This window comes from Biomphalaria glabrata, chromosome 5 (genome assembly GCF_947242115.1).
Source record: "Biomphalaria glabrata chromosome 5, xgBioGlab47.1, whole genome shotgun sequence".
Classification (NCBI taxonomy): Eukaryota; Metazoa; Mollusca; class Gastropoda; family Planorbidae; genus Biomphalaria; species Biomphalaria glabrata.
The window spans coordinates 44,769,093-44,795,177 of NC_074715.1; the positions used below are offsets into that span (position 1 = coordinate 44,769,093).

The window sequence follows — 26,085 nt, forward strand, 5'->3', positions numbered from 1 at the left end:
TTCCGCACAGTGTTGATTCTTGACAATATGTCTAGTGTAGATCTGACTGGAAGTAACGCTGAACTAAACTACTTCAGTAACACCGGCGAAAGGCCGAAACAATCAAATATGTAGTCGACGCTGATATGTTGTTCTATAAAGATATTTAATACTCAAGAAGGGAATCGTCCGATGTCAATTATGTCGTACTCAAGTCTACTACTCTACAAGAAGCGTCTTCCTTTTAGCGTCACTTAGAGCATTCTTGTTTTTTAAAGATCTGTCACGTCACTTGTCGCTAATTAAAACTTTCCCCTTATTCCCGAAACAAATAACTAATTCCTAATCATGTCATAACAACTCCTCCCCCTCCCGCTAAAAAAAATTGCCTGTCAATTTTTAATCTACTGTCTTAGTCTTAGTCTTACAATGTGCAAGGGCCAAAATGTAGGGAAACATAAAAGACAAGACAACTTGAGTCTTGATTGCGATTTCAACTTCTCTTTCTGTGTCCACAATCAAGTTCCTCTGAACACATATTTCCCTCAAGTGTCACTAACTGATACTGTCCAATGTGATGTGTCATAGGTGACCGTAGACATAGTTCGTTTGCGCTGACACTATAGGTGTGTCTATCTATACTTCATCACATCACGTTCCAGAGGTTACACCGCTTTCCCTCACACGTCAGGACAGACAATTTACCTAATATGACAAATTGATATTTCTCAATACTCGTTCTCCCACTATACACCCAACGTTCTTTCGGGCATTTACAAGTGTATTTTATTTCCTCTCTCCACTTACTTGTCTCCACATGACCTAACTCTTGACTGATGTATGATCATGATCAAATACAAATAATAAATTATAAAACTTACTTTTTCCTTATGTAACTACATCGTCGCCTTATAAATGCCCTTTTTATTCATACAAACATACATACAATTCATACATACTCCCCGAAATCAATAACCAACATGAGTTAATCTAATAATAACGCAATAGCATTTATATTATAACATAAATATCCTATTCAAAAATACCTTAACACAACCTAATATCCGTCTAGTTATGACTACTAGTTAAGTCAATCACTGAAGAATGAAATAATTAAAATAACATCTATTTACATATTTATATACATACTATGGTCGTATAGCGTTATGTCATATCCGCTATCTGCCCGAGCAATGCATTTGTTCTCTCCAACTGGAGTTTACATCTTCTTACTCCACTATAGCCCGCGTGTGGCCTTCTACCTCGGTATGACTTGCGATTACCGCTACCACAGTCATCTCTTCTATCGTCACTGTCGGATACAGACTTGTGCCTCCTATCCGAACTCGCAATCTTCTGTTTAGACTGTTCTGCCCTACTCCAACAGTCTTTAGCGATGTGCCCATGTTTATGGCAGTTAAAATAAATTCTGTCATTTCTAGGTTTCTTTCGCTTCTTGTTGTCATACCTGCTTTTCCAACTTCTAACCTGTTTGTCAGAAGCGGCGCTGACACCTGCTACATTTCCAAGTAAAACATCTCTAGATAACCTCGGCATGGCTACCCCTTCACAATACCCTGTGTACAATGGAGATCGAAGGAACACTTTGCACGCTTCGAATCTCTTAACTGCGCCGTCTGCCAACCTGACTGATTTGGTATAGCCTAAATAATCCTTAGGTTTAACTAATCCTCCTCGAACTGCGAGTGTACTGCTAGCTGTGTCCCGAATCACATTTACCTGTTTATTATTTAGCATACCCGGATATAATTTAAACCTATCTTCCCCACAATCAACGTAGTTAATTTCTTCTTCTGGTTCACTATCCCTACTATCACGATCCCTGTCTTGGATGCTCCTTACAAAATTAACCCTATCCGGTGGCCGATTATCCCTCTCTTGTCTATGATTTCTCTGATTACTCCTCCTATCACTAGTGCCACTATTATCCTGTGTATTCCCATTGCCAGCCCCATTCCCTCTATGTTTCCTACACTGGTATGCCATGTGTCCCTTTTCCTGACAGTTAAAACATGTAACATCCCTAAGGTTTCTTTCACCCGCTTTAGGTCTATCTATTCTCCTATCATAACTTTCCCTGCCATTGTTTTCATTTTCCCAGGATCTATCCTTTATGCCCTCATAACTATCCCGACCATTGTTCCCACGTTCCGTGGACCTATCATTACCATCATTTCTCTTTACATAATTTACCAGGTCAATAACTTTTTTGTGGTCGCTAACTGAAAGTGGGTTGTTTGGGTAAGCATTCTTAAAGATCCTAATAATTTCTACCAAGTCTTCAATTACCTTAGGGTTTCTTTCTTTTACAAAGGACTGTAGCTGAGGGTCGCACTTATTGATAAAGTTATCAATCAGAATGAAGTTCTTCAACCCCTCGTAGGTGTTCTCTACATTCTCGAATCCGAGCCATTTAGTGAAGAAGTCCTTCTCTGAGTTGATGGTTGTCTGCGGATCAACTTGGCTGGATGGAGCGTTTTCATAATACTTCTTTCGGAATGTTGCCGCGTTGTGCCCGTATGTGTTTAGCAGTTCCTTCTTTAGCACCTGATAGCTGTTTTGCATCGAGTGGTCATGGTTTTGACAAATCGTGAGGGCTTTCCCATGTACGAAGTCCAACAAGATTTCGGACCACTCCTTCTCCTGGACATTAAACTTTGCTAGTTTAATTTCAAATCGTTTCAGATAGTCGCCGATGTCATCTTTGTCTTCCGCAAAAGGCTGTATTTTCTTTTTCATCCATGCGGCGCTACTATGGCTTTCTATGTTGGCACTATTGTTGCTGTTCCCTTCGGTGGGCACACTTACACCAGCTTCTATCCTTATCTGTTCAACCTGAATTCTCACTTTTCTGTCCGCCTCTTCTTTCTTCTCCCTCTCTACACGTTCCGCCTCTCTAACCTTTTCCCTCTCCAACTTTTCTGCCTCTCTAACCTTTTCCCGCTCTATGCGATCTGCTTCTCTTATCCTCTCCTTCTCTAAGCGTCCTGTTTCTGCCGCCACCATCTGCTGCACATAGGCGGCCAGTTCTTTGCCGCGTAGTTCCAGTTCTGTCTTGGCCTCTTGGATTAGCTTTTTCCTAAACTCTTCTAGGTCGTACCCTGGAGCAGTTGCCATATTACTTATTTGTTACTTTACTTCGCTTTTTATTTAAATTATCTTACACAAAAGCCTAATAGCTTCTATTACCTATGTTCTATAAATCAAATTATCTTTTGAGCGTACCCTCGCTCCGCGGCTTCCTAATATCTCTTAATTCAAATGAATTAAATTCGTCACTCTACCCTTGGAGTCTAGACTACCAACTCCGACTTATAATAACTTCTGTATTTTCCAAGATACACTTAGTATCCTTGGTACCAGTGTGTAGGCTACACTCTGACCCGACTGAATACGATGTGCGACACACGCACACTCAACCGACTACGTGTTACTCAACACGAGTCGCCGGTAAATAGACCAACCTGTCTATTTACAAATACTAAATTTACAAATGGGCAATCAGGCTTCACCTCGATTGTTCCCCAGATCTAGTCTAGATTACGCTAGATCTTAGTTACTTCTTACCTGCTTTCACAGCCAGGAGTGTATATAACTTACTCATACACATAAACTATGAAAATAAACTTAAATACGATAAACACCAAACTATAGATCTAGTTCTAATGAATGAGACTTTCGTCTGACAGTAAGACTTAATTAATACACAACGTGGCTACAACAAAAAAAAATGCTTAACTAAATGATTCACATTCACATACAGGACGAATTAACAGCTAAACGTATATCTGGACCTCTTGCTAGATTACACCTAATTTTAAGGATATCCCCAATCCACCACGATTTAACCTGGTAGTGATAATCTAGCGAGTTGTCACTTCCCTACAGACTCTAATTATTCTAAGAAGAAAGTAGTTAAATAACACTTGACTTATCTGTCTAAGAAGCGGCGATAACTCCACAGTCAGTCTCGGGTCCACTCTTCCTACGCTAATGTCTGTCCCGGCGGCAAGGCTCACGGCGATGTCTTCCCTAGCGGTGAGATAAGGACAGCGAACGTTTTGGCTCTCCAAGGTTCTTCGGTACTGGTCTGCAACGGCTCCGGTTCTTCTGTGGTACGGCGTCTGGTTCTGGTTCACGGTGATCTGTCGTCTGGCTCCGGTTCGTCGGTGGCGTAGAGTCTGGTTCCGGTTGCTGGTTCCGACGCAGGTACGGTGGTTCCTGGTGGTCGTCTGTCCCAAGTGAAACTGGAACGGTCCAACAGTTGACACAGCGACAAAGTCAAAGTCCAGTGCTAAAATACCGGCTATCTGGCTATCTAACGTGTAGCACAGATTCAGCCGAGACTTAGATCAAATTAGCACTACTGTACTTAAGTGCCGTAGGCAGTAAGATGGTTCCTACGTCACAAGTTCTTTGGCGTGACCTCAACAGTCGATCTTGGCCTTGCAGAGGTGACCTTAACGTTCGTCCTCACTATGCCGGGCAGGCGATATCTCTTCAGTACGGCTTTGACAGGACGGTTTTCTTCCCTTCCACCAACTGTAGCCTTCTCAATACCGAACTCCAGGCTTCAGTACGATGCCCCAACGTATGGGCGTTTCCAAATTACAAATGTAGATCTAGATCTATATTTCGTTACCTTCTAGGTCTACGAGTCCAGGATCTCACTGGCTTTCCTTCGCCGACGTGGCTGTATAATCAGGGTCTAGCTGCAGACTAGGCCGATGACGTAACTTCTGCCTCCTCCTAACAGAGGGCTTCTATCCTTCTGAACGTTGATGCCAGTGAGCTCCGAGTCTGGGGTCGCCACGTTGTTAAGGCTTCCGCACGGTGTTGATTCTTGACAATATGTCTAGTGTAGATCTGACTGGAAGTAACGCTGAACTAAACTACTTCAGTAACACCGGCGAAAGGCCGAAACAATCAAATATGTAGTCGACGCTGATATGTTGTTCTATAAAGATATTTAATGCTCAAGAAGGGAATCGTCCGATGTCAATTATGTCGTACTCAAGTCTACTACTCTACAAGAAGCGTCTTCCTTTTAGCGTCACTTAGAGCGTTCTTGTTTTTTAAAGATCTGTCACGTCACTTGTCGCTAATTAAAACTTTCCCCTTATTCCCGAAACAAATAACTAATTCCTAATCATGTCATAACATCAGTTATAAGAATCTACCATAAGTCTTAAGACTTCAAAAAAAAAAATGAAAAACACATTCACTAAATTAAATGATTGATAAATCATTCATTAAATGATGATTTAAATTAAATAAAACTATTATTAACTTATTACAAGATTATATTACTATTTAATTTTAAAGTTAAACTTAAATGACTTAATAATTTTTTTTTAGATATTATTATTAATTATTATTAGATCTAGATCTAATTATTATTAGATCTATATTATAGAATCTAATTATAAGTTGAAGTATAAAGAGTTATCAGTTATAATTATAAGACATATGATAATTTATTAATGATAAGTTAAGACTTTCAATTTCAACTTTCATTTCATTTTTATTAATTATTTGATTACTCTCCGAATCATTCACACTGTCATTGACTGTAAAGTAAAGTAATGTACTCTAGATGTAGATCTAGATCTATAGTGACTATAGACATAGTATAGAGTATAACTTAGTATACTGTATAGTATAAGTATATTATAGTATAGTATTAACTTCTTCAAGTGGCATCAGTTACTCTAGAATGAATTACTAATCTAGCTAGTTGAACTAGAATAATAGGGATTCTAGATCTTGATATTGAATTTTTTTTTGCTTGATCTCATAAAAATAATTGACAAAGTTAATATATAATTTAAATACTTTAAAATATTTTTAAAAAACTTTAACTTTTTAAATAGATTACTGATTCACGTTATAGAATAATATATATATATTTATATATATATATACACACACACACACTAGGGGACACATATGTATATATATATATTTATTTATTTATACTAGACATAGTAGTAATAGATTATCATTATTAATATAGAGTCTACAGTCAGTAGATGCTGTTGCTGTTAATGATTTATTCACCGGATAATAAACTGAGAATATTAACCTGACCTATTGCTATTGCACTCATATATGGCATCAAAAGCACCAGAATGATTTAGAGTAAAAAGATTTATATAAACAGTTTTAGATCTAACATTATTCTAGATTTAGAAGTCTACATTGTTCATACTCGATCTAAAAGTTGTAATTACAATTTTTTTCTGATTCTTATCAAAAGACAAGGGGCTGCAGAAGTACGTCGGCAAGTTTCTTCATCCATTTGTTCAAGTCAAGACTTAAGCAGAAGTGCTAGTGTTCAGTCTATATCAATTCACTCACAACCAACACAAGTAATTTTTTTGTTTACTTATGAAATTTAGAATTTAAAAAAAAAATAAAAAAAATTACATATATGTTTAATTAAAAAAAATTTTTTTTTTCTCTTTTGGATTTTATTGTTCTAAATTAATGTCGCTAAAAGTAGTTGAATCATAAGAACTTGATCCACAGACAATTACACAATATAGCTCGTTGGCAAGAAACTTTGGAAATGAAAAGAGTGTATTCATTTTTTTTCCCATCTGTTATAGATGTAGAATAATTTACCTTATCAGTAACAAACATGACTTTAAGTTTATGTAAATATAGTTAACAAAATATTTAACATAAAAGTTCATGTAAAAAAAATTCTCCAGATTTAAAAGCACCTTCTCTACAATTTTTCATTTCAAAATGATGTTTGATTAGGCGTGACTTAAGCTTTATGCTAAATATTGAGAGACCTCCAGTTTGCAGAAGATGGTAGCTTATACCCATGAATATATATATAGCTGTAAAATTGTTTTAATCAGTTTTTATTTTTGTACTTTAAAGGTGACTTTAAATATTCTATATTATTTTTTCATTGTACATTGAAGGTGCCCCTAAATGATGTACCAGAACCTACAGACTTTGAAGAGTTCATCCTTCACAATCAATGCTTGGTCGAGCGAGATCCCTTTAAAGATCTTCTTCTCTACCCAGAAGATGACATCCAAGTGCATAAAGTTAACAAACATTGTCGAACTATTGAACCTAGCAGACCTGACCCAGGGTAAAAACAGATATGATGTCAAATTTATTTTACCTAATCTTTTTCTTCTGATTTAAGTGTAACACTTCAAATTTTCTGTTGTTCCAGTACTGATGTTGACCCACATGTCAAAGATTGTATATCAAGGTATACATCAGATCATACAGTCGTTGTTCGCAGGTAATAAGCATCTTTTTTTCTTTCAGCTAATTATTCAAATATCTTCATCATCATCTTTCCATGTTCTTTTTGGTTTTCCTCTACATCTTGTTTCATGAGGTTCCACTCTAAGGCCTGTCTGGCTCTGTTGTTAGTTAGATACCAACAAAAGATACCCATTAGTCAAATATAATTGAAGTTAATTAGAAAAAAAGTGTTAATTTATAATTAAAATCTTTTCTTTGTGCTTTTATCTTTTTTGTTTTTAGATACCAGCGTTTTAGTTCTAGTGCTTGCAGCAAAGAGCGTTTACCTGAGCATGACACATTTCAACATGAGTATGAAATAGATGTTGATGAAATTAGAGGAGAGGAGGAAAAGGTCTATAAATGATGTTAATCAGTATTAGGACTAGTACAAACTCTTGTATTACTTTCTAAAATTACTCTTGGTACCATTTTGCTTTCATTGCAATTCATTTTAAAATAATACATGAATAAAGACCTTGTCAAGTTTTTAACTTTTTAAAGACTTGCTAATTACAGCAATTATGAGAAAATAAGATTCAAATAACAAAGCATTTACTTTGTCCAAGCCTATTAGTGAGTACACAATAATATCTAAAATATTCTGGAGATGGATAGAAGAACCTAAAGAAAAGAAAAATATTTTTTACTTTGTATTAATTTGAATTACTAAATCTAGTTGCATAATTAATAATTATTGTGATATTGCTGATTCCATAAGAATTTAGTCCTATTTTTTAAAATATATCAGTGATATTTTTAAATTAATAAGCTTTTTTTTTAAATATTTTTTTTCTTTTATCAGCAGGATACAAACAAACGTCAATCAATACATATCAATGATACACCAAGAGGAAGCTGGGCAAGCTCAATTTTTGATTTGAAGCAGTCACAAGCAGACACACTTCTTCCAAATTTATTTGACAGAATAAAAAATGAAGATGTTGATAGAAATAATGAAAACCTGCGCCAGCAAAATCGCTATGATAACATCTTTAGTTTGTATCCCATGCAGGATGAGGTTAATAGATTTAAAAAAAATTATATATAATAAAACCATGGTTTTTAGCATATCACTTCTCTATATTCAAATTAAGAATTCTTTTTTTTTTTTTTTTTTTGGGGGGGGGGGGGGGGGGTTAAATAATATTTCTAAGATTTGTCTGTGTGTGTAAATTATGATAATACAGTGTCATTTACATTATTTAGGAAGAGGTTATAGAACGGAGAAGTCCTCCTGAAGTTCCAAAAGAACACTTTGGTCACAGAATTCTTGTCAAGTGTCTTCAGTTAACGTAAGTCTAAACAATTTATTTACTTGTCTGTCAACAAACATGATTATAGCTTGATTTTTATGAGATTAAGTGAGAAAAATGTAATGCTTCATTTTACAAGCACCTTTTATGATTTACTTCATTTCTCAATAATTTTGTTTTTTTAAATAACATATTTTTATAGCTTAGAGATGGAAGTGGAACCTATATTTGTCTCAATGGCATTGTATGACTCAAGAGAAAGAAAAAAGGTAAAAGGCTAGCAGATGCTTTTTTCCTATATTAGCAAGACTTGCTTTAAAATTAAAACATAGTTAACAAGTTTAGCTCAATACTTGTCACAAACTAATCTAGCCATTGAAAGAATAATAAAGAACTAGTTGATTAGATAAACTAAAACTCATTATTATGGTTTCTGTGTTTTTAATTTAAAAGATTTCAGAAACGTTCCACTTTGACCTAAATTCAGAGCAGACCTTGCGTTTGATAAGTGGCCATATCACTCATGCAGATGTTTCTTCTGTGAGCAGATCTTGTATTTTCAGTATAACCTATCCCTCTCCGGATGTTTTCCTGGTTGTAAAGGTAAGAAATATCATGTCTTTCCCTGGTCAAAGGTCCATAAAATTGGATTATCTCAAACCATTTTTGGACGTTTTTTTTAAGAGGAGGTTTAAATGAAAAAAGATTCCTTTGAAACTATATAGAATTTATGTTTACATTTGATCATAATGCATTTGTGTATATTTAGTTGATTTCCTTGCATGTTTTAATCAGCAATTTTCAATGTAAATCTAGCTTGAGAAAGTGTTACAACAAGGAGATATAAGTGAATGTGCTGAGCCCTATATGAAAGAAGATAAGGTAAGATAATCAAGTACACAATATCCAGGTTTTGTTAAAAACTTTTGTGATACTATCTATAACCTTATATTCTTCAAAAGCAATATCATAGTTTTGGTTTATATTTTTACAAATATTTGTGTATATGTTGGTGCAAACAATGTACATTAAAGAGATAAATGTTTTCCCCATACTCTTTATTTATTCTATTTAAACAATGTTTTTAATGAATATGAACTTTATTTTAAAACTATAAATTAACACTTAATTATTCAGAGAAATTGAATGGTTGAATCGGTTATATATTTTTAATCATATGATTATATTATTATTTTATTGAAATATAATAGGCCAACAATTTTAAGAACTGTAAATGCGTTGATTGAAAGTTGATGATAATATTCAATGAAATATTTGAGAGAAATTTAAAAAATGTCTGCATTTCAGTCATTTTTAGATCGCTTTTAAAAAGCGTTATGTTATTTGTTTCATTTTTCAAGTCAACAAAAGAAGAAAAATACAGAAGTCAGGCTGTTCAGTTTTGTGAGAGACTTGGAAAATATAGAATGCCCTTTGCATGGACAGCCATCTATCTGATGAACATTGTGACAGGGGGGAGCATGGAAAGGGAAAGCAGAAGAGAAGGAAGAGAAGCCAGTGTAGAGAAACGAACTCGTGAAGCCAGTGTAGAGAAAACAACTGAGCATGAAATGTCACGAGCAGCTAGCTTGGGTAATTATTTTTTTTTTCATTTTATTTGACAACATTGAAAACAGCTGTAAATTTTACTTTTTAAAATCAGAATACAAATCTTTTCTAATTTGATATAACTGTGAATTATTATTCTACATACACATTTATTGATGGCGTCATTGATATCATGGAACAAGATACTATAATTCTAAACTTGATTCAATTAGCTATAATTCTCTTTTTACATGTTACCATATTAAATATAAAAAAAAAATAAAAGAGTATAATTTCATATCTTTATTTCAATCTTTTTTTTTTTTATAATTTATACAACATACTTACCAATTAACATATTTGTGATTGTACTTCTTTTGACTTTGATAAATACCTCTGTCATTGCTTGTGCATGTCTGAAAGGGCGTCTTGCAAACAGTAAGTTATCACAGATGCACTAGTCAGTGTACATTAGTCCCAAGTCCTCTTTATACTCACTATGCAAATCATGTTTACAGTAGGACAGTGTTAATAGTAAGCTTTAGAAAACCTTTTATTGTGATCACATTTTAAATGTTATCATTAGATGCTGGTCCCAGTGGTAAGTTTTTTTTAAGCTTATTCATGTGCCAAATACTTTGTATCATTTGTAATAATCTTCTTTCTATTTCTATTGTGTTTTTCTATCTCTCTTTATGAATTTACCATTATTTATCTGTATCAGGGAATCATTGACCAATCTTATTAGATTAGAACTTAAACTTTCTTGAGTAGATCAAACAGTAGACCAGCTGTAGTTGTAAAAATAGCTGTATCTTATTTCCCTACTAAAATGTAGTTTAGTTGGTTGTTTTTATATATGTATTTAGAATTAACATTTTACTTAAGATTAGAATGGAGACTTACTTAAACAATGAAAAGAAAGGTCAGCCTACAAGGGAATTTGTTGTATAAAACCTGCCTTTTTTTCTGATTTAATCCATGTAAAAGGTTTTGGACAATCTTAAAATTAAGTTAAGGACCATAATTTACTCTTTTAAAGCAAACTTTTTTCTTCTGATGTTTTGCCAACTTGAAAAGAAATTTCTGATAAAATGTACATTTATTAATAGCTTTTTTAAAAAGTAGCCTAATAGTTTTAAGTCAATTTCATTTTTCATGTCTAATAAGTTACTTAAAATAGTAGCTATAGTATCAAGATCTTGAAGTATTTCAGAAAAAAGCTCTAAATCTAATCACAATATTTTCCAAAACTAAGGAAATAAAAAAAATTTGACCATCCCTATTCCATTTGAAGTTTTATCCTTTTCTTAGGAACTAGAGAGCTAGTAGGATTGTTGGGAACTTTTTTGGTATGGTTATCAATGCCAATTGAAAAAATCGAAAAACCTACTTTCACAAATGAGGCTGTGCATGACGATGATGAGAAATAGAAAATAATAAATGAATAAACATTCACTATTTTCATTTTACATTATAAAGCCATGATGAAAAAAATGGTTAGCCAAAATTTTTTTTGTCTGACTTCAGACTCTGGGAACACAAAATTGGGCCTTTATTATTTTTTTCAGCACAGTTCCACAGAATGTGGAACTGTAAGTATGTCTGTATACAAGCATTTGAAGTTCAAATTATGTGCTTTCAAATTCTCAAGATATACACTGTAATCAACATAATCTACACTGCTCTCTATAAAAAAAACATTTCTAAGACATATCTTAGTTACTTCTAACATCATGCACACAGTTGACATCGTCTCTACTTGATTACAATAGGCACCCTTCTTTTTCAAACTGCTTTTCATATTTCTTTTCTATTGAAATAGCACATTTTATATATTATCCTTATTGTATGTAGGAAAAGTGCTAATTTTTAATGTTAAGGGAAAAAAAACAGTTGTCATGAATTCTTTAATGATTAGCAATTATTCATTTATTTTTAGATCAGTTTAATGAGTCTTGTGATCATATTTTGTTATGTAAAAATGCCACATTAAAATATGATGAAAATGGACTTACAGTGGCATGAATCACTACTGTTTGTTTTAAGCATGATCAAGTTGTGATCAAGAGAGGTGTTTCTTTTAACAAAAGCATGAGTGTGTGTTCTCTATAAGTTTAGGTTGTGAAGTTTTGGTTTTAGCATGGATGTCACGTGTGTAAACAATCATAGGAAATGTAGAATTTTATAGAATTTTCAACAATACTCTTTTTGGTTTTGATTTAAATTTAAGATTTAATTGCTTGTTGTATTTAAATTCCATCTACATTATTCTTGGATTTACTAAGTGACTAGTTTAAGACAACACTGTAAAGTATTAACTGTATACACACATAAAAGCTTACTTCATGCTTGGTTAAAAGAAAAGTATCATGGAATTTTGTTTAACAGCCAAAAATTTCTAGTTCTTTTCTATTTTGGTATTTTTGTGACCACCTCTGAATTGTCTTTCCTTACATACTCTAATTTAACCTTGACTTTCTCTAACATGATGTTGGCCTAGAGTTTTTAATGTCCTTTATTCTTTCATTATATCTGATCATTGTGAGAAATTCATTATTTATTCAGATTTTAAATTGTATATGCACAGACAGGAGAACTGGTTCTACTTCTGGTCAGTTTGACAGTTTCCGCAAGAGATCCAAAGATGATATGTCTGCTGGAAGAAGAGGATCCTTGGATCGAGGGCGCAGTGGTTATGAAAAATATCGAAGCTATTCACCAGACAGTTACAGTACAAGTATGGACAACTTTCGTCCCGTGACTCTTACAGTCTCAAGCTTTTTTAAACAGGTTTCTTGTTTTTTTTTAACTCTCTTTAAGATTTTAATTTTGATTTGAGCTGTGTTTTCTGGGCACTCAAAAGCAGCAAAGAAATCTTCTTTCAGATGCACCCCCCTTATATGTCTATCCACTATTGCATAAATGGATAAAAGATTTTCTGATAGGGAGAGAACAAATTGTAATAATAAATCAACACCAATAACAGTAAACTCAGTTGTACCTCAAGGAACAGTCTTAGGTCCACTACTATTTTTAGTTTAAATAAATGATTTACCAATTGCATTAAGGAACAAAAGTCAGATTATTTGCAGACAATTGCATAATATAAAGAACAATAAAAACAACACAAGATACAGAAATTTTACAAAGAGAATTAGATGAATTACAGAAATGGGAATCCAATTGGAGCATGTCTTTCCACCCAGAAAAATGTCAGTTATTAGTTATTAGTTATTTAGTTAAACTAAAATGTTATTTAACCTTGGTTAGGCCAATAATAGAATATGCATCCTCTGTTTGGGACCCCTCAACTCAAGAAAACATTAAGAAACTGGAACAGACACAAAATAGAGCAGTGAGATTCATAACAAACGAATATTCACATTTGACTAGAGTAACACCTTTAGTAAAATCACTAAATTTAGAAAGCCTTCAAGATAGAAGACTTAAAAGTAAAGTAGCAATTATACAAAAAACACTGAACCATAATCTTCAAATACAAAAACTAAATTTAAAAAATACTCAGAAAGACACAAAGATAAAGGAACAATCCTCGTTCCATATGCTAGGACAAATTTGTACAAATGCTCATTAGAGCATGGAATAGGTTGCCTGAGGTAGCCAGGAAAACCAGTGACTTGGCACAATTTAGGTCATTGGTTAATATGCATGACCCGTAGGATGTAATAATCTTCTTTTTTGAAGTAATGTCTGTATTATATAAGATAAGATTAAAAAGATTGGATCATAGTACATTGAGAATGCTAAAGCATGCAAGATAGGCTATACAAAAGGAAGTTAAAAAGAAAATAGCTTGTTCTTTTATAGTTTTCTTATGTCATAGTTATCTGTGACTTCGCTACAGACTCACAGGACTTGCACTTGACTATGAATTTCAAAGGCTGTAATGTTTATTTAAATATTACCCCTTTTTTTTTTATTATAATGAATGAACCTTAACAATTATATTCACCAACCCATAGTTCGTTTTTAGTTTCAAATTTTAATATTAAAATAAAACATTAATGTTCTTCTTATTTAACATTAAAAAGAAATCAGACTAAAATTAAATACAATCTAGCACAAACATTAAAAATGATATTCTTTTAACTTGAATGAATGAAACATCTCTTGTAATTCAATTTCCTGCATGTTTTTAAAGGAAGGTGTCAAACTCAGTGATGAAGATTTGTACAAGTTCTTAGCTGATTTGAAAAGACCATCATCTGTATTGAAAAGAGTCAAGTGTGTCCCAGGTAATTAAAGGCTTAGAAAACTTGGCTAACATGAGAAATTTCAATTTTAAAAATGTTTACATTACATTTACTTAAATGTGTTTATAGATTTTAAATGTCTTTGCTTTTATTCAGTAATGATATTCATATTATTTATTCTAATATTATTGGTTTGTTTATTTCTCAGCCACACTTAAACTTGACATTTGTCCATGCCCAGAAGAACCACGTTACACACTAACGCCTGAACTACTTAAAGTGGAACCTTACCCTGATGATAAAGGGAGGCCCACTAAGGAAATTTTAGAGTTTCCATCTAGAGAAGTCTTTGTGCCTTACACCGTTTACAGGTAAGTGATTTTTTTCCTTCTTACTTTTTTGGCCTGAAATGATTAGATAAGTTTATTTTTTTAAGTGTACATTTGTTGTCTAAGGCAAAGTAGGCCTACTCTTTGGGAACTGAACATTACTTTGAACAAGCTGTGGGTTCAATAACAAATTTTGTTAACTATTTCAGAAACCTGTTGTATGTATATCCTAAAAGTCTAAACTTCACCAACCGTCAGGGGTCTGCTCGTAATCTGGCAGTCAAAGTTCAATTTCTTGCAGTAGAGGATGAAAATTATGCATTGCCTGTAATTACAATGTTGATTGTGTTTTGTCTTGTTAAATTTTGAGTTTCATTAAAGTCTGTATTGATCAGAACCAAAATAAACACAAACTTCAAAGAGATGGCATTTTAAAAATGTAATTATTTATTCAATTACAGCAGATGATATTTTTGTTTATATAACATTTTCTGCTCTGTAGTTCATAAACAAAGACTAATCTAATAAGCACAACAAAAACATTTTGTGATTATCAAATTATTAAAAAAATATTTATATACATCTTGCCATTATTAGGTAATATTTGGAAAATCAAGTTGTCCAGAATTTGCAAGGGAATCAATTGCTGCAGTTACCTATCACAACAAGTAATTTTTTTTAATTTTGAACTTCTTTGTTTAACATTTAAAAAAATAGTAACTAATGTTTTTAGGCAATAACAGGTCTTCATACTAAATAGGCGTTTGTAAACAACAATTTAAAAAAAAATTACTCTAACAGGTCACCAGACTTTTATGAAGAAGTCAAGATGAAGCTTCCTGCCAAACTTACAGAAACTCATCATCTACTGTTTACATTTTACCACATCAGTTGCCAAGTAAAGAAAAATGAACCAACTCCGACTGAAGTGCCTGTGGGATATACTGTAGGTGTCTTGGTTACACTCTATTAAGCATAATTTGTACTAAGTTATCAACGTTTCATTTACCAAGACATTCAGCATTCTAACAGACAAAATGTTGCTGAGCTGAAAATTATAGTGAATTTTTTTTCCCATCTGATTTCAGTACTAAAAGTTTTGAATTTGACTCTTACCCTTTGTATTTATCAGTGGTTGCCTTTATATCGAGATGGTCGTCTTACCAGTGGAGACTTTTTTTTACCAGTGTCAGTAGATCGGCTACCCAATGGCTACTCTCTTCATCATCCAGATGTGAGTATCAGTGTAATAATTAGCTTAAAATATATTAAATATTGAAGTATGTTAATCTTTGTAAAACACATAACTTATAAGCTTTATTTTTCTGGATAAGGCTTATTATAGATAATTCAATAATTAAAATGAGGTCTGAGGGTTATATTTTGTTTGTTTTCTTTTGTAAAAAAATAAGATTTTGAGTTTTTTTCTTTTGGTTTTTGTTTCAGACTCAAGTTCACAGCATGAAGTGGGTTGATAATCATAAAGGGGTTTTCTTTGTCTCTTTGAAAGCTGTGTCTTCAGTGTTTTCTCAGGTTATATAACTTTTTAGCATCATTAAGCTTTGAAACTTTTGTTTGTGTCAACTCCCTATGCTGTCTTGTTAGCTTTTATAGGCAGACTATTTTGGGTTAAATTAATAAAAAAAAAAAGAAAAAAAATCTTTCAATACTAATTTATATTTGGAACTTTTTAAAATAGAGATGTTGGTAGAAGACATTACATACTATAATATGAAATAAATCGGGTAAGGGGGCGCTGTGTTAAGTACAATTGGTCAAAATTATGTTCCTGAATATAGAAAAGATGGTAGTGCACTACTTGCATTTGTTTGTATAGTTATTAAATAGATGTTTATCTTAGTTTGGTTTATCTGTTGTATTCAGGATGAACACATAGACAGATTTATGAATCTCTACACATCAGTACAAGAGCAGAAGTTGCCAGCTCGAATGAATGAAATGGGCTTTGAGAATGAACTCAAACGCAGTATCATGGATATCAATAATGCTAAAGGAGAGAATTTAGTTCAGTTTTTACCTCTCATTCTAGACAAATTAATAAGCCTCATGGTTAGACCACCATTAATAGGGGGAACTATTGGTAAGTTACTTGTTGAAATCACTTTCTAAAATTCTTTTATTGCGAGTAAATGTCCATAAGTTTCAATAACATGAGATTATATAATTATTGTCAGTTTAGAATAAGATAACAACATTATATTTTATTGGTCCAATCAAATGGAAATTCAGTTTGACTACAATTGACCACCTCAATGTAACTACTGTAACAATAACATATATATATATATATATATATGAAAATACGAAAAACACTCTCACATGAAACACATACACACTCACAACCAGCGCTTTATGAATTAGACTTCTATGTACTTCTCAATGATGACAGAAGTACTTAGAAGCCGTATTGAGTATTTATAAATGTTTCACTTGTGTATTTAAATTCTGTTTATTACCATTACTGATTAATGTTACCCCCCCCCCCCCCCCTTAGTGAATGTGGGCCAAGCTACCTTCGAAGCCATTTCTCAAGTGGTACTCAGAGTCCATGATCTCCTTGATGAGAAAAATGATCACAATGGTAGAAACATGTTGTTGGCCGCCTACATTCAATACAGTTTCAGTATTCCAAACCTGGGTCTCATCCATCAAGGTACACTGTTAGTGAATCATAATCAATATGTTTGTCATTCTGTCTCGTAGGTTTATTGTTCATTATTATATCAGCTATTTTTCCCATCTCTTGATTTCTTGTGTATCTCTTTTATTTTAAGCTTATGTAATTGTTGTTTACAATTGTATTAGTAAAGGATATTAACAGTAATTATTAAAGGCTTTCATTCTAGGTTCTTCCCCTAATATTAGCAGTCCTCATTCTCAAGGCTATGCAACGCTTGGACGTCCATCCTCTCTTCCTGTTTCCAAAGCAAATTATCAGCGTAGTTCGAGTAACCCTGACCTTGCAGGAAATACACCAACTTCACCAGACATGGAGTTCACTACATTTGGTAAACAGGCTTTTAATTACATAGTCCTTGCATAGCTTTCATTGGATTTAAACACAAATTAAAACTAATACCACTTCAGAACATTTAATTTATTGTATTGAAATGAAAATATTTGTAGGAGACTGTAGAGTCTGTACTTGAAATTTTTGTATGAACTTGTTAAACGGAATTACTTAGAGCTTTTTGGGAAGATTGGATCCTACTAGAGAAAGAATTTAACTTACTGCGTTTATCTGTATTATAATAAATTTTGATAAAAAACAAATTCTACTTGGTATACAGTCATATACCAGTATATTATATTTTCCTTGATTCATATGTGTAAAAGTAAAAGAAATAGAACAAAAGAATGTATTATTTTGTTATTTAAATGGCATGCAAGCAAATATACAAATATTCTACATTTAGCTCGACCGCTGGATCGTACTGGAAGCATGAGAGGAGAGGATCAAGTGATGACCTTGCCTAAACTCAGAGGGAAAAAAGTAAAGTTTAACATTTTTGTTCATTTGTATTTGTATATACAAATATTTTACCTTTATATATAAATATACGCATCCAACGTTTTAAGAAAGTGGTCCTAAAAAATGACACATTTACTGATTGGTGATACAGAAAAAATAATGAACTCTTGTCAATGTATTGTGTATAAATATATATTTTTAGCTTAAAAAAAATTAACACAATTTTAAATTCCTCAAATCAGACTATTTTTTGGTTAATATTTATTTCAACTTGCAGCTTGTCCATGAGGAGTTAGCTTTGCAATGGGTAGTTAGCAGTGGATCAACAAGGGAACTTGCATTAAAAAATGCCTGGTTTTTCTTTGAATTAATGGTAAGGTTTGAAATGAGATATATCTAAAGTGCTAGGTACAAATTAACAATAATCTGTAAACATAAATTAAAGTGACTTCTTAAATCAGAGAGATTTTTAATATATTTCATTTGAATAGTAGTTGCTACATTAGGCTTTTTTCCAATTTGGCTTAAGAGTCATAAAATATTTTTGATTGCTTTTTTAAAAAAATTTTTTAGGTAAAAGCCATGGCTGAGCATCTTGATCAAGTGGACAAATTGTGTGCTCCAAGGCAGTTGCGTTTTCCCGATCACTTTGTTGATGATGTCAGCTCCCTTGTTACTATGATTATTAAAGATATTGTGGACAGATATGTTAAGGTATGAGATAGCTTCCCTTGAATAGTCCATTGGTCCCAAATTATTGTGATGCTAAGTATTTTAGAGCTTTCCAAAAATTATTTTTAATATTAACCTCAGTTTCAGAATATTAATTTGTAACAAATATTTTTTTTTTTTAAATTCAATACAGTAAATTTGCTAAATTGATCTAATATAAAAAGCACAAAGTAAGATGTATGTACGTATGTCCCTCATAGTTATTAAAACTGTTTGACCAATCTTGATAAAACTTGGCATAAATGTTTCTTAGGTCATGGCGAGGACTGCAGCATATGTTTAATCTCTCAACCACAACCACTGGTCATGTCCAAATAGTATCTTTATATTCTGCTGGTGTGGACAGCATTCAGCACTATACTTACCATTTGACAGCTGTGATGGTGTCAGACACTTACTCCACATGGGGGATGATCACATGACAATGGCAATCATTTTTGATAAGCTTAAATGGTGCCCTCAGTAAGAGCTCGATTTTGCCTTCACTGGCATAGGGGAAAGTACTTTACAGAAGATGACCTCTGAAATAGACACGTGGAGAGCTATGAGGAAGGTCATAGGACACCTGAGAACAACGGCTTTGTCTGTATCAGATGTGGCAAAATAAGCTGGTCTCAATTGGGTTTGGGTGATCACCTGAAATACTGCACTCATCCTTACTCTTTTGAATTGAAGACAATGCTTTATTCACTTCAGTTAGAGTCTATAGGTCTTTCTTTCCAATTAATAATGAAAGGGGAGTTTTTGGTATAAAAAAATGTCCATTCCTTGGTCCCCAACAAAACTTTCAAATAGTTTTTTGATGAAAAGTTTGGATGTTCTGAGCTAGCCAATTGAACATTTTGTATCATCTAGTTTTTAGCGGCCCCCAAAAGGGGAAAAGACGCTATTAGTTTTGTGTGAAATGTCTGTCCGTCCTGTTTAGATCTCGTAAACTAAAAAAGAGTGAAAATCCGACAACACAATATTTTAGACCATTCAAAGTTCTGATGCAACGGCTACTTTTTTTTTTCTGAGCGCTTGGCTTCCGAACCAGGGATCCCGGGTTCGAATCCTGGTGAAGACTGGGATTTTCAACTTCGGAATCTTTGGGCGCCTCTGAGTCCACCCAGCTCTAATGACATTAGTTGGGGAAAAGTAAAGGTTGGTCATTGTGCTGGCTACATGACACCCTCGTTAACCGTAGGCCACAAAAACAGATGAACTTTACATCATCTGCCCTATAGACCACAAGGTCTGAAAGGGGAACTAGTTAGGCCAGGTTCACATCTAACTTTGCATTCACTTGCACCTATCCTTTGATCTGCTGGACCGTTGGGGCACTACACAAGATCTGTCAACCTTCTTTCTCCATTCTTATCTCTCATTTGTCTTTGATATAATTTCATTCGGATGTTCTTTCTGAAAATATTGAAGCCTGCCTGGGTGGACCACTTCGGGGGCCAATTTTGAGTTTGTGTTTCCACACAAACTGTCTTTGTAACCTTGTTATTATTGAAAATTTTCATATATGGTGGAATAACTATAAATAGCTAGCTGCTGATAAGTTCAGTTTTTTTTTAATAAGTTGAAGGATAATTTGTGTGCACTTTATTTGGACTGCAGAACCTAATTTCAACATGGAGGAAGCAATAGACTTTCACTCTAGGACTTTAAACTTATTTAAATACAAAAGGGCCACAAACTTATGGTAATAAAGGAGATTTGATGCAAAAAACTGCCACATATTGAGATATTGTTAAAATTATAGCTAATTCTCTTTTTATTTAGTTTGGTTTGGCTTATCTTGAAAATCTCAGATAGAAATAATAATTAACAATAATTATTTGATTTTGATTATTTAGGAACCACCTTTAATCAAAGCTCTGAACACAAACCTGGCTTTTTTCCTTCATGATTTACTTTCTTTGATGGACAGAGGTTTTGTCTTTCAACTTATTAGACAATATTGTAGAGCAGTAAGTTGTCCGTTTGATTATTTTTTTTTTAAATGCCTGTTTCAGAAACTTAATTTTAATACCTGTCTTATTAGGTTATACAGGAGATTTTCTATTACTTGTCTTTATATTTCTTATTTCTTATTTTTTTTTTTAGATGTCTTCTAAGATAAAACAGTTGTCAGACCCAACTAGTCTTATGCTGCTCAGACTTGACTTTCTCAGAATTGTTTGTAGCCATGAGCATTTCTTGCCTCTGAACTTAGCTTTTGGAACACCACTGGCAGCATCTGGTCTTCACTCTCCGACCAGCAGTGTCAGTTCCCGCAGCTCCATCACATCTAGCACAACATTGGTAAGGATTTACTTTCTGTTGTTTAGCAAACCATGTTGTGTAAGCTTAGTCCATTTTATTGTTAAAATAACTTAACAGCAGTGATAAAAGTCAGTTTATCCTCTATTTATCAGGTGGATAGATCCAAAGTCAGCTTTTACAGTTTAACGCCACAGTTTAGAAGTCAACACTTCCTTGTAGGATTGGTCTTGTCTGATCTGGCAATCTCTTTTGATGCAAGGTATTTGTTGCTTTTGCTGCAATTAAAAAGGTTTAATTGAAAGAAAAGTATGAGGGTTTTAAATTTATTTATTTGACTCCTTTTACCTTCTCCAAAGTGGAACCTCCAACACCATACCAACAATTCTTTGGCACATGAGCTATAGTAGCCTTTAGGATGAAATTATTTCCCCTAGAACAGTCCAAAAGGCACACCAGCTTCCAAATTGTACCCCTTTTCTTTACTCACACTCACCTACACACACATACATACTCTTTGCAATCAGTTGTAGTCTTAAAGAACAAAATGCTTTACCTTCTTCATTGCCACCCTTTTACACACACACTCAAAAACTATGTGACCTGTCACTTATATCCAGTTAGGCAAAAACTACATTTGTCACCACAAAAGTCTTTGATTTGATTTATCAGTTCAATACATACTCTCCTCAAAATTAACAGCCTTTTACACATAAACCTAAAACACATTTGTTTTGGTTCAACAGTTATAAATCTCGACACTTAGATCATCTTTATCTATAGCAGACCTGCCTACTGTTACTCACATTTCTTATTCCTTACACAAAGTCTCTGAATATTACCAACATTTGGCTTACAAGTGATAACAGAGGTCACGCTAAGCCAGTGTTTCCCAAACTGTGTTCTGCGAGGCCTGAATATGTGTTCCATGAACTACAAGAATAATCAACTTGTAGGCCATCATATGAATTTATCTCTCTAAACAAAATAAGCTAAGTGTTCTGTTAAGGAAAAAGTTTGGAAAACACTGCGCTAAAGAGTCCTGTGGGGGAAAAACACCCAGAAAAGGTGGGGTGAAGACATTACTCTCAGATCATTCATAGGTTCTTTATGACAATTAGCCTATTAACTGAAGAAGTTCATTAGAAATTAATTATTTTCAAGCTAAAAAAAAAAGTAAAATGCAAAAAAAAAAATAAAATTGATTACTATGTTCATTTTAATCAAAAAGTGTTATCGACACAAAAACACTGTATAGAGTCCATATCAACAACTAGATAGACCTACATTTAGATTAGGTCCTCTACATTCTAGATTTAGAGTTCTATCATCTAAGTTTAGTATAACCAGATCTAGATTATAAAGTTTAGAGTTAGTTCTAGGTCTACATAAATTAAATCATGATCTAGGCATCTATATTATAGAATCTAGACTGTTGTAGAATAAACTGTAATGTAGATCTAGGTCCCAGATCTAGATCTTTATTATCCATAAGGAAATTTATGCATTACATGAAACAAAACATTTTAACAATAAAAAAAAAATATATATATACATTCACACCAGATTCACTCAAAAGTTACATGTGAAAAGTTTATATCAAATAATTATATTGTATTTAATTATTTGATTGCCAGGGCAATAAAGAAGTTTTTGTGTCTGTGCGTCTTTGTAATCTGTGTCTTTTTTTCTCCTTTGTGATGGTACAATCACAAAATCCAGACCAAAAGTTTGTTGTTTTTTTTTATTTCTAAAATTTGTTTAGCTTTCTTATGAATGTTTCTCTCAAACAGTTCCCCAAATAGAGTTTGTTTGTTATCACTGACCTTACTAGAAGCATTTAGGATTTACCCATGGAATAGATGATTTAGAGCACTGCTGGCACCCACAAAGCTATTCTTTATTTTGAAATAGGAAATGATAACATAATAATAAACCATAAATAAGTTATATTAGATGGCGACAAAATAAAATTTGAATTATGAAAGTTGTGGTCAGTGCCCTTGGAGTTATGAAATGTAAAAGTGCATAGTTATCTCAAGGACCTTCACCTCTACCTATCCCTTAGTCTGTTGAACACAGTTAAAATGTTAATTTTATTCAACTCATATGAGGGAAAAAAAAGTGATGAGTCAGTTTAGGCTTTCATTTTAAGGTATAAGTATATATTTTATCATTATTCACATGATGCAGTTTCAAAACTTGTTATGCATACTCAAATGAACTTTCAATTTTCATCAGGCTTGCGACAGTTAAAATTTCATGAACATAACAGTAGCTGAAAAAACTTAAGCTTTAATGGGCCACTTCATCAGTTTTAATTTTTTTTTCAAACCTATTTAGTGAAAAATAGAAAACAGCCTTATCATTGGAATTTCCATTGATAAATACATACACTTTATATTTAAATGTTAGAAATCTCAGCATTTATATAACTGAATTGCCATTATTTTAATAACAGCAATCCAGTTATACATATGAGAGCCATCAGTGTTCTACGCAACCTGCTGTTCAACCATGACCTAGATATAAGGTATACAGATCCAGAAGTCAAGAGTAGACTAGCGACTCTGTACCTGCCAGTCATTCCCATAGTGTTAGAAGCACTGCCACAGCTCCATGATCCTGGTTTAGAAAGCAAAGTTAAGGTAGGGATAGAACACAGACAAGCTTAAAGCTCTTTTAGAAACTGCATGCTGACGGATACCATTATGTCTGATATAGATAATCCTCAATATCATCATCATTCCTTTGGGTTCCTCATGGAACATAGAGCCTCGACAGAAACACGCCACTCTCCATGGTCTCTTGCTAGTTTTTTTATGGTTTCCCAGCTCTTCACAGTGCTCTCGGCTTTTTCTAGTACACTGCGTCACCTTGTTCTTTTTGGTCTTCCTCTGCGTCTTGTTCCTTCAATATGGGTATATAATACAAGTCCAAATTGAAATAAATCCTGTTGAATCTACATTGTATTATGTGTTAGTTTAAAACAAGTACTCTCATCCTAGTAAGTTTTGTAACTTTGTTTTTGTATTGTTTTTAATAGGTTTAGGATGTTCCTTCAGATATTAAGATTATAAAATAGTCCAAACCTCCTGCAGGGGCTTGAAACAGTTAGGTTTTGAACTTGAATATTGTCATAGCATCATAACAGTACACACTGCATAGCACATGATGAGGCAGTCATCTGTAACATAGATTAGGAATGCTCATGAGCATATATATCATTCTAACCTGTCAAAGTCATGTGTAGAAAAGTCATCTGTAGATTTTAGTGAAAAATTCTGATCTTTAATGTCTGAATGAGAATATAATGTTATAAACCTGGTGGTGAGACAGATGGGGGTAGTGCTGTGTGTTTTTAGACTTCGCCAATCGCCCCAGGTCAGCGCTAGATGAGCGGTCAACCATGACGAGCTACAGTAAATGCCAGTTCGGCAAGGGCCTGTGTCGTAAATACTACGCTGGCAAGTCAAGCACTGTTCCATCCGGTTCTGGAAGGCCTGTAGGGACCCTATGTAAGAGCGAGTGTGTTAGAGTAAAGACACTTCACGTTACCTTGCAATGTGTCCAGTACGAGGCGAAGTCAGAACCAGTACGGTGTGTGAAGTCAGTCCGGAGCAGAGACTAAGTTTTTGGACAGTTAGTGTAATGTTGTTGCCAACTGTACCGGTACAATAATTGTGATGTATTTGAAATTAAACTGTTACTGATACTTTGTAGCCCTGAGTTGTGAGGTTTTTTAAGTTCGTTTTGTTGTGTGGTGCAGTTCGAAGAGAGCCTGGATAGTAGGAGAAATGTTACAATATAAATTCTTTAAGCTACTAGACAAACCAAAGTTTTTTTATGCCAGCTGAAATGGCAACCTTGATATCCATCCCTCATGTGAGGAAAATGTCATAGCACCTTAGTCTTCACTTACTGCATCATTTTTATAGAAGAGCTACCAAGTAGAACAGATTTGTGCATCAAATGCTAGTTGATCAACTTTTATTCCCAGCAAGTGCAACTTATTCTTATCTTATTAGGTTGCCTTTATCCTCTAAAAGATATTTTTGAGGTCATTACTATATGATGGCTGGAAAGTAAATAACTTAAAATACCAGACATTTAGAAAATATGTTTTATAAAAACCTTGAGAAATTCATACACATAAAAAATTTGCTTTAAAATAATTTGACATTTGTTGTTCATTTGTTATATATAATAATACAAAATGTTACAATACAAATCTTTTAATTTCTTAGAGCATCGGGTCCATGTTGTTTGATGAAGAAGGTGACAAAATAAATAAGAATGTGGCTATGGCTATTGCAGGATCAAACGTTGTTAGTCGCATCCATTCATCTGCCATATCACAGTCATATGATGAATCTGTAGATAATAATAAGGTTGGTAGCAGCTGTATTTAATTTAATTTTGGTGTACCTTCTTTATACAATCTTTTCTCTCATAGATCAGGTAGTTACTATAAATGTATTAAGGTTTGTCTACTAGCTGACCTTTGAAAATCTTCTTTATACAATCTTTTCTCTCATAGATCAAGTAGTTACTATAAATGTATTAAGGTTTGTCTACTAGCTGACCTTTGAAAATCTTCTTTATACAATCTTTTCTCTCATAGATCAAGTAGTTACTATAAATGTATTAAGGTTTGTCTACTAGCTGACCTTTGAAAATCTTCTTTATACAATCTTTTCTCTCATAGATCAGGTAGTTACTATAAATGTATTAAGGTTTGTCTACTAGCTGACCTTTGAAAATCTTCTTTATACAATCTTTTCTCTCATAGATCAAGTAGTTACTATAAATGTATTAAGGTTTGTCTACTATCTGACCTTTGAAAATCTTCTTTATACAATCTTTTCTCTCATAGATCAGGTAGTTACTATAAATGTATTAAGGTTTGTCTACTAGCTGACCTTTGAAAATCTTCTTTATACAATCTTTTCTCTCATAGATCAGGTAGTTACTATAAATGT

At 33.4% G+C, this 26,085-nt stretch overlaps 1 protein-coding gene across 7 annotated transcripts in view; it reads left to right on the top strand.

The window, feature by feature from the left end:
• Window positions 1-26,085, top strand: part of LOC106074162 (dedicator of cytokinesis protein 7-like) — a 49,358-nt gene that overhangs the window by 1,728 nt on the left and 21,545 nt on the right. For 3 of the 7 annotated variants that reach the window (XM_056028557.1, XM_056028558.1, XM_056028561.1), the window contains exons 2-31: window positions 6,260-6,371; window positions 6,939-7,114; window positions 7,202-7,273; window positions 7,522-7,633; window positions 8,084-8,299; window positions 8,488-8,573; window positions 8,737-8,803; window positions 8,988-9,137; window positions 9,351-9,416; window positions 9,896-10,127; window positions 10,669-10,683; window positions 12,673-12,875; window positions 14,248-14,341; window positions 14,508-14,670; window positions 14,838-14,955; window positions 15,226-15,296; window positions 15,430-15,574; window positions 15,761-15,862; window positions 16,075-16,161; window positions 16,513-16,729; window positions 17,144-17,302; window positions 17,496-17,657; window positions 18,066-18,142; window positions 18,399-18,494; window positions 18,695-18,835; window positions 20,698-20,811; window positions 20,948-21,145; window positions 21,259-21,365; window positions 23,565-23,751; window positions 25,351-25,494. In XM_056028557.1, coding sequence (XP_055884532.1) covers window positions 6,260-6,371; window positions 6,939-7,114; window positions 7,202-7,273; window positions 7,522-7,633; window positions 8,084-8,299; window positions 8,488-8,573; window positions 8,737-8,803; window positions 8,988-9,137; window positions 9,351-9,416; window positions 9,896-10,127; window positions 10,669-10,683; window positions 12,673-12,875; window positions 14,248-14,341; window positions 14,508-14,670; window positions 14,838-14,955; window positions 15,226-15,296; window positions 15,430-15,574; window positions 15,761-15,862; window positions 16,075-16,161; window positions 16,513-16,729; window positions 17,144-17,302; window positions 17,496-17,657; window positions 18,066-18,142; window positions 18,399-18,494; window positions 18,695-18,835; window positions 20,698-20,811; window positions 20,948-21,145; window positions 21,259-21,365; window positions 23,565-23,751; window positions 25,351-25,494 — 3,889 coding nt within the window. The remainder of the gene's footprint in view (window positions 1-6,259; window positions 6,372-6,938; window positions 7,115-7,201; window positions 7,274-7,521; window positions 7,634-8,083; window positions 8,300-8,487; window positions 8,574-8,736; window positions 8,804-8,987; window positions 9,138-9,350; window positions 9,417-9,895; window positions 10,128-10,668; window positions 10,684-12,672; window positions 12,876-14,247; window positions 14,342-14,507; window positions 14,671-14,837; window positions 14,956-15,225; window positions 15,297-15,429; window positions 15,575-15,760; window positions 15,863-16,074; window positions 16,162-16,512; window positions 16,730-17,143; window positions 17,303-17,495; window positions 17,658-18,065; window positions 18,143-18,398; window positions 18,495-18,694; window positions 18,836-20,697; window positions 20,812-20,947; window positions 21,146-21,258; window positions 21,366-23,564; window positions 23,752-25,350; window positions 25,495-26,085) is intronic. The other 4 variants (XM_056028559.1, XM_056028563.1, XM_056028560.1 and 1 more) reach the window with 3 other exon arrangements.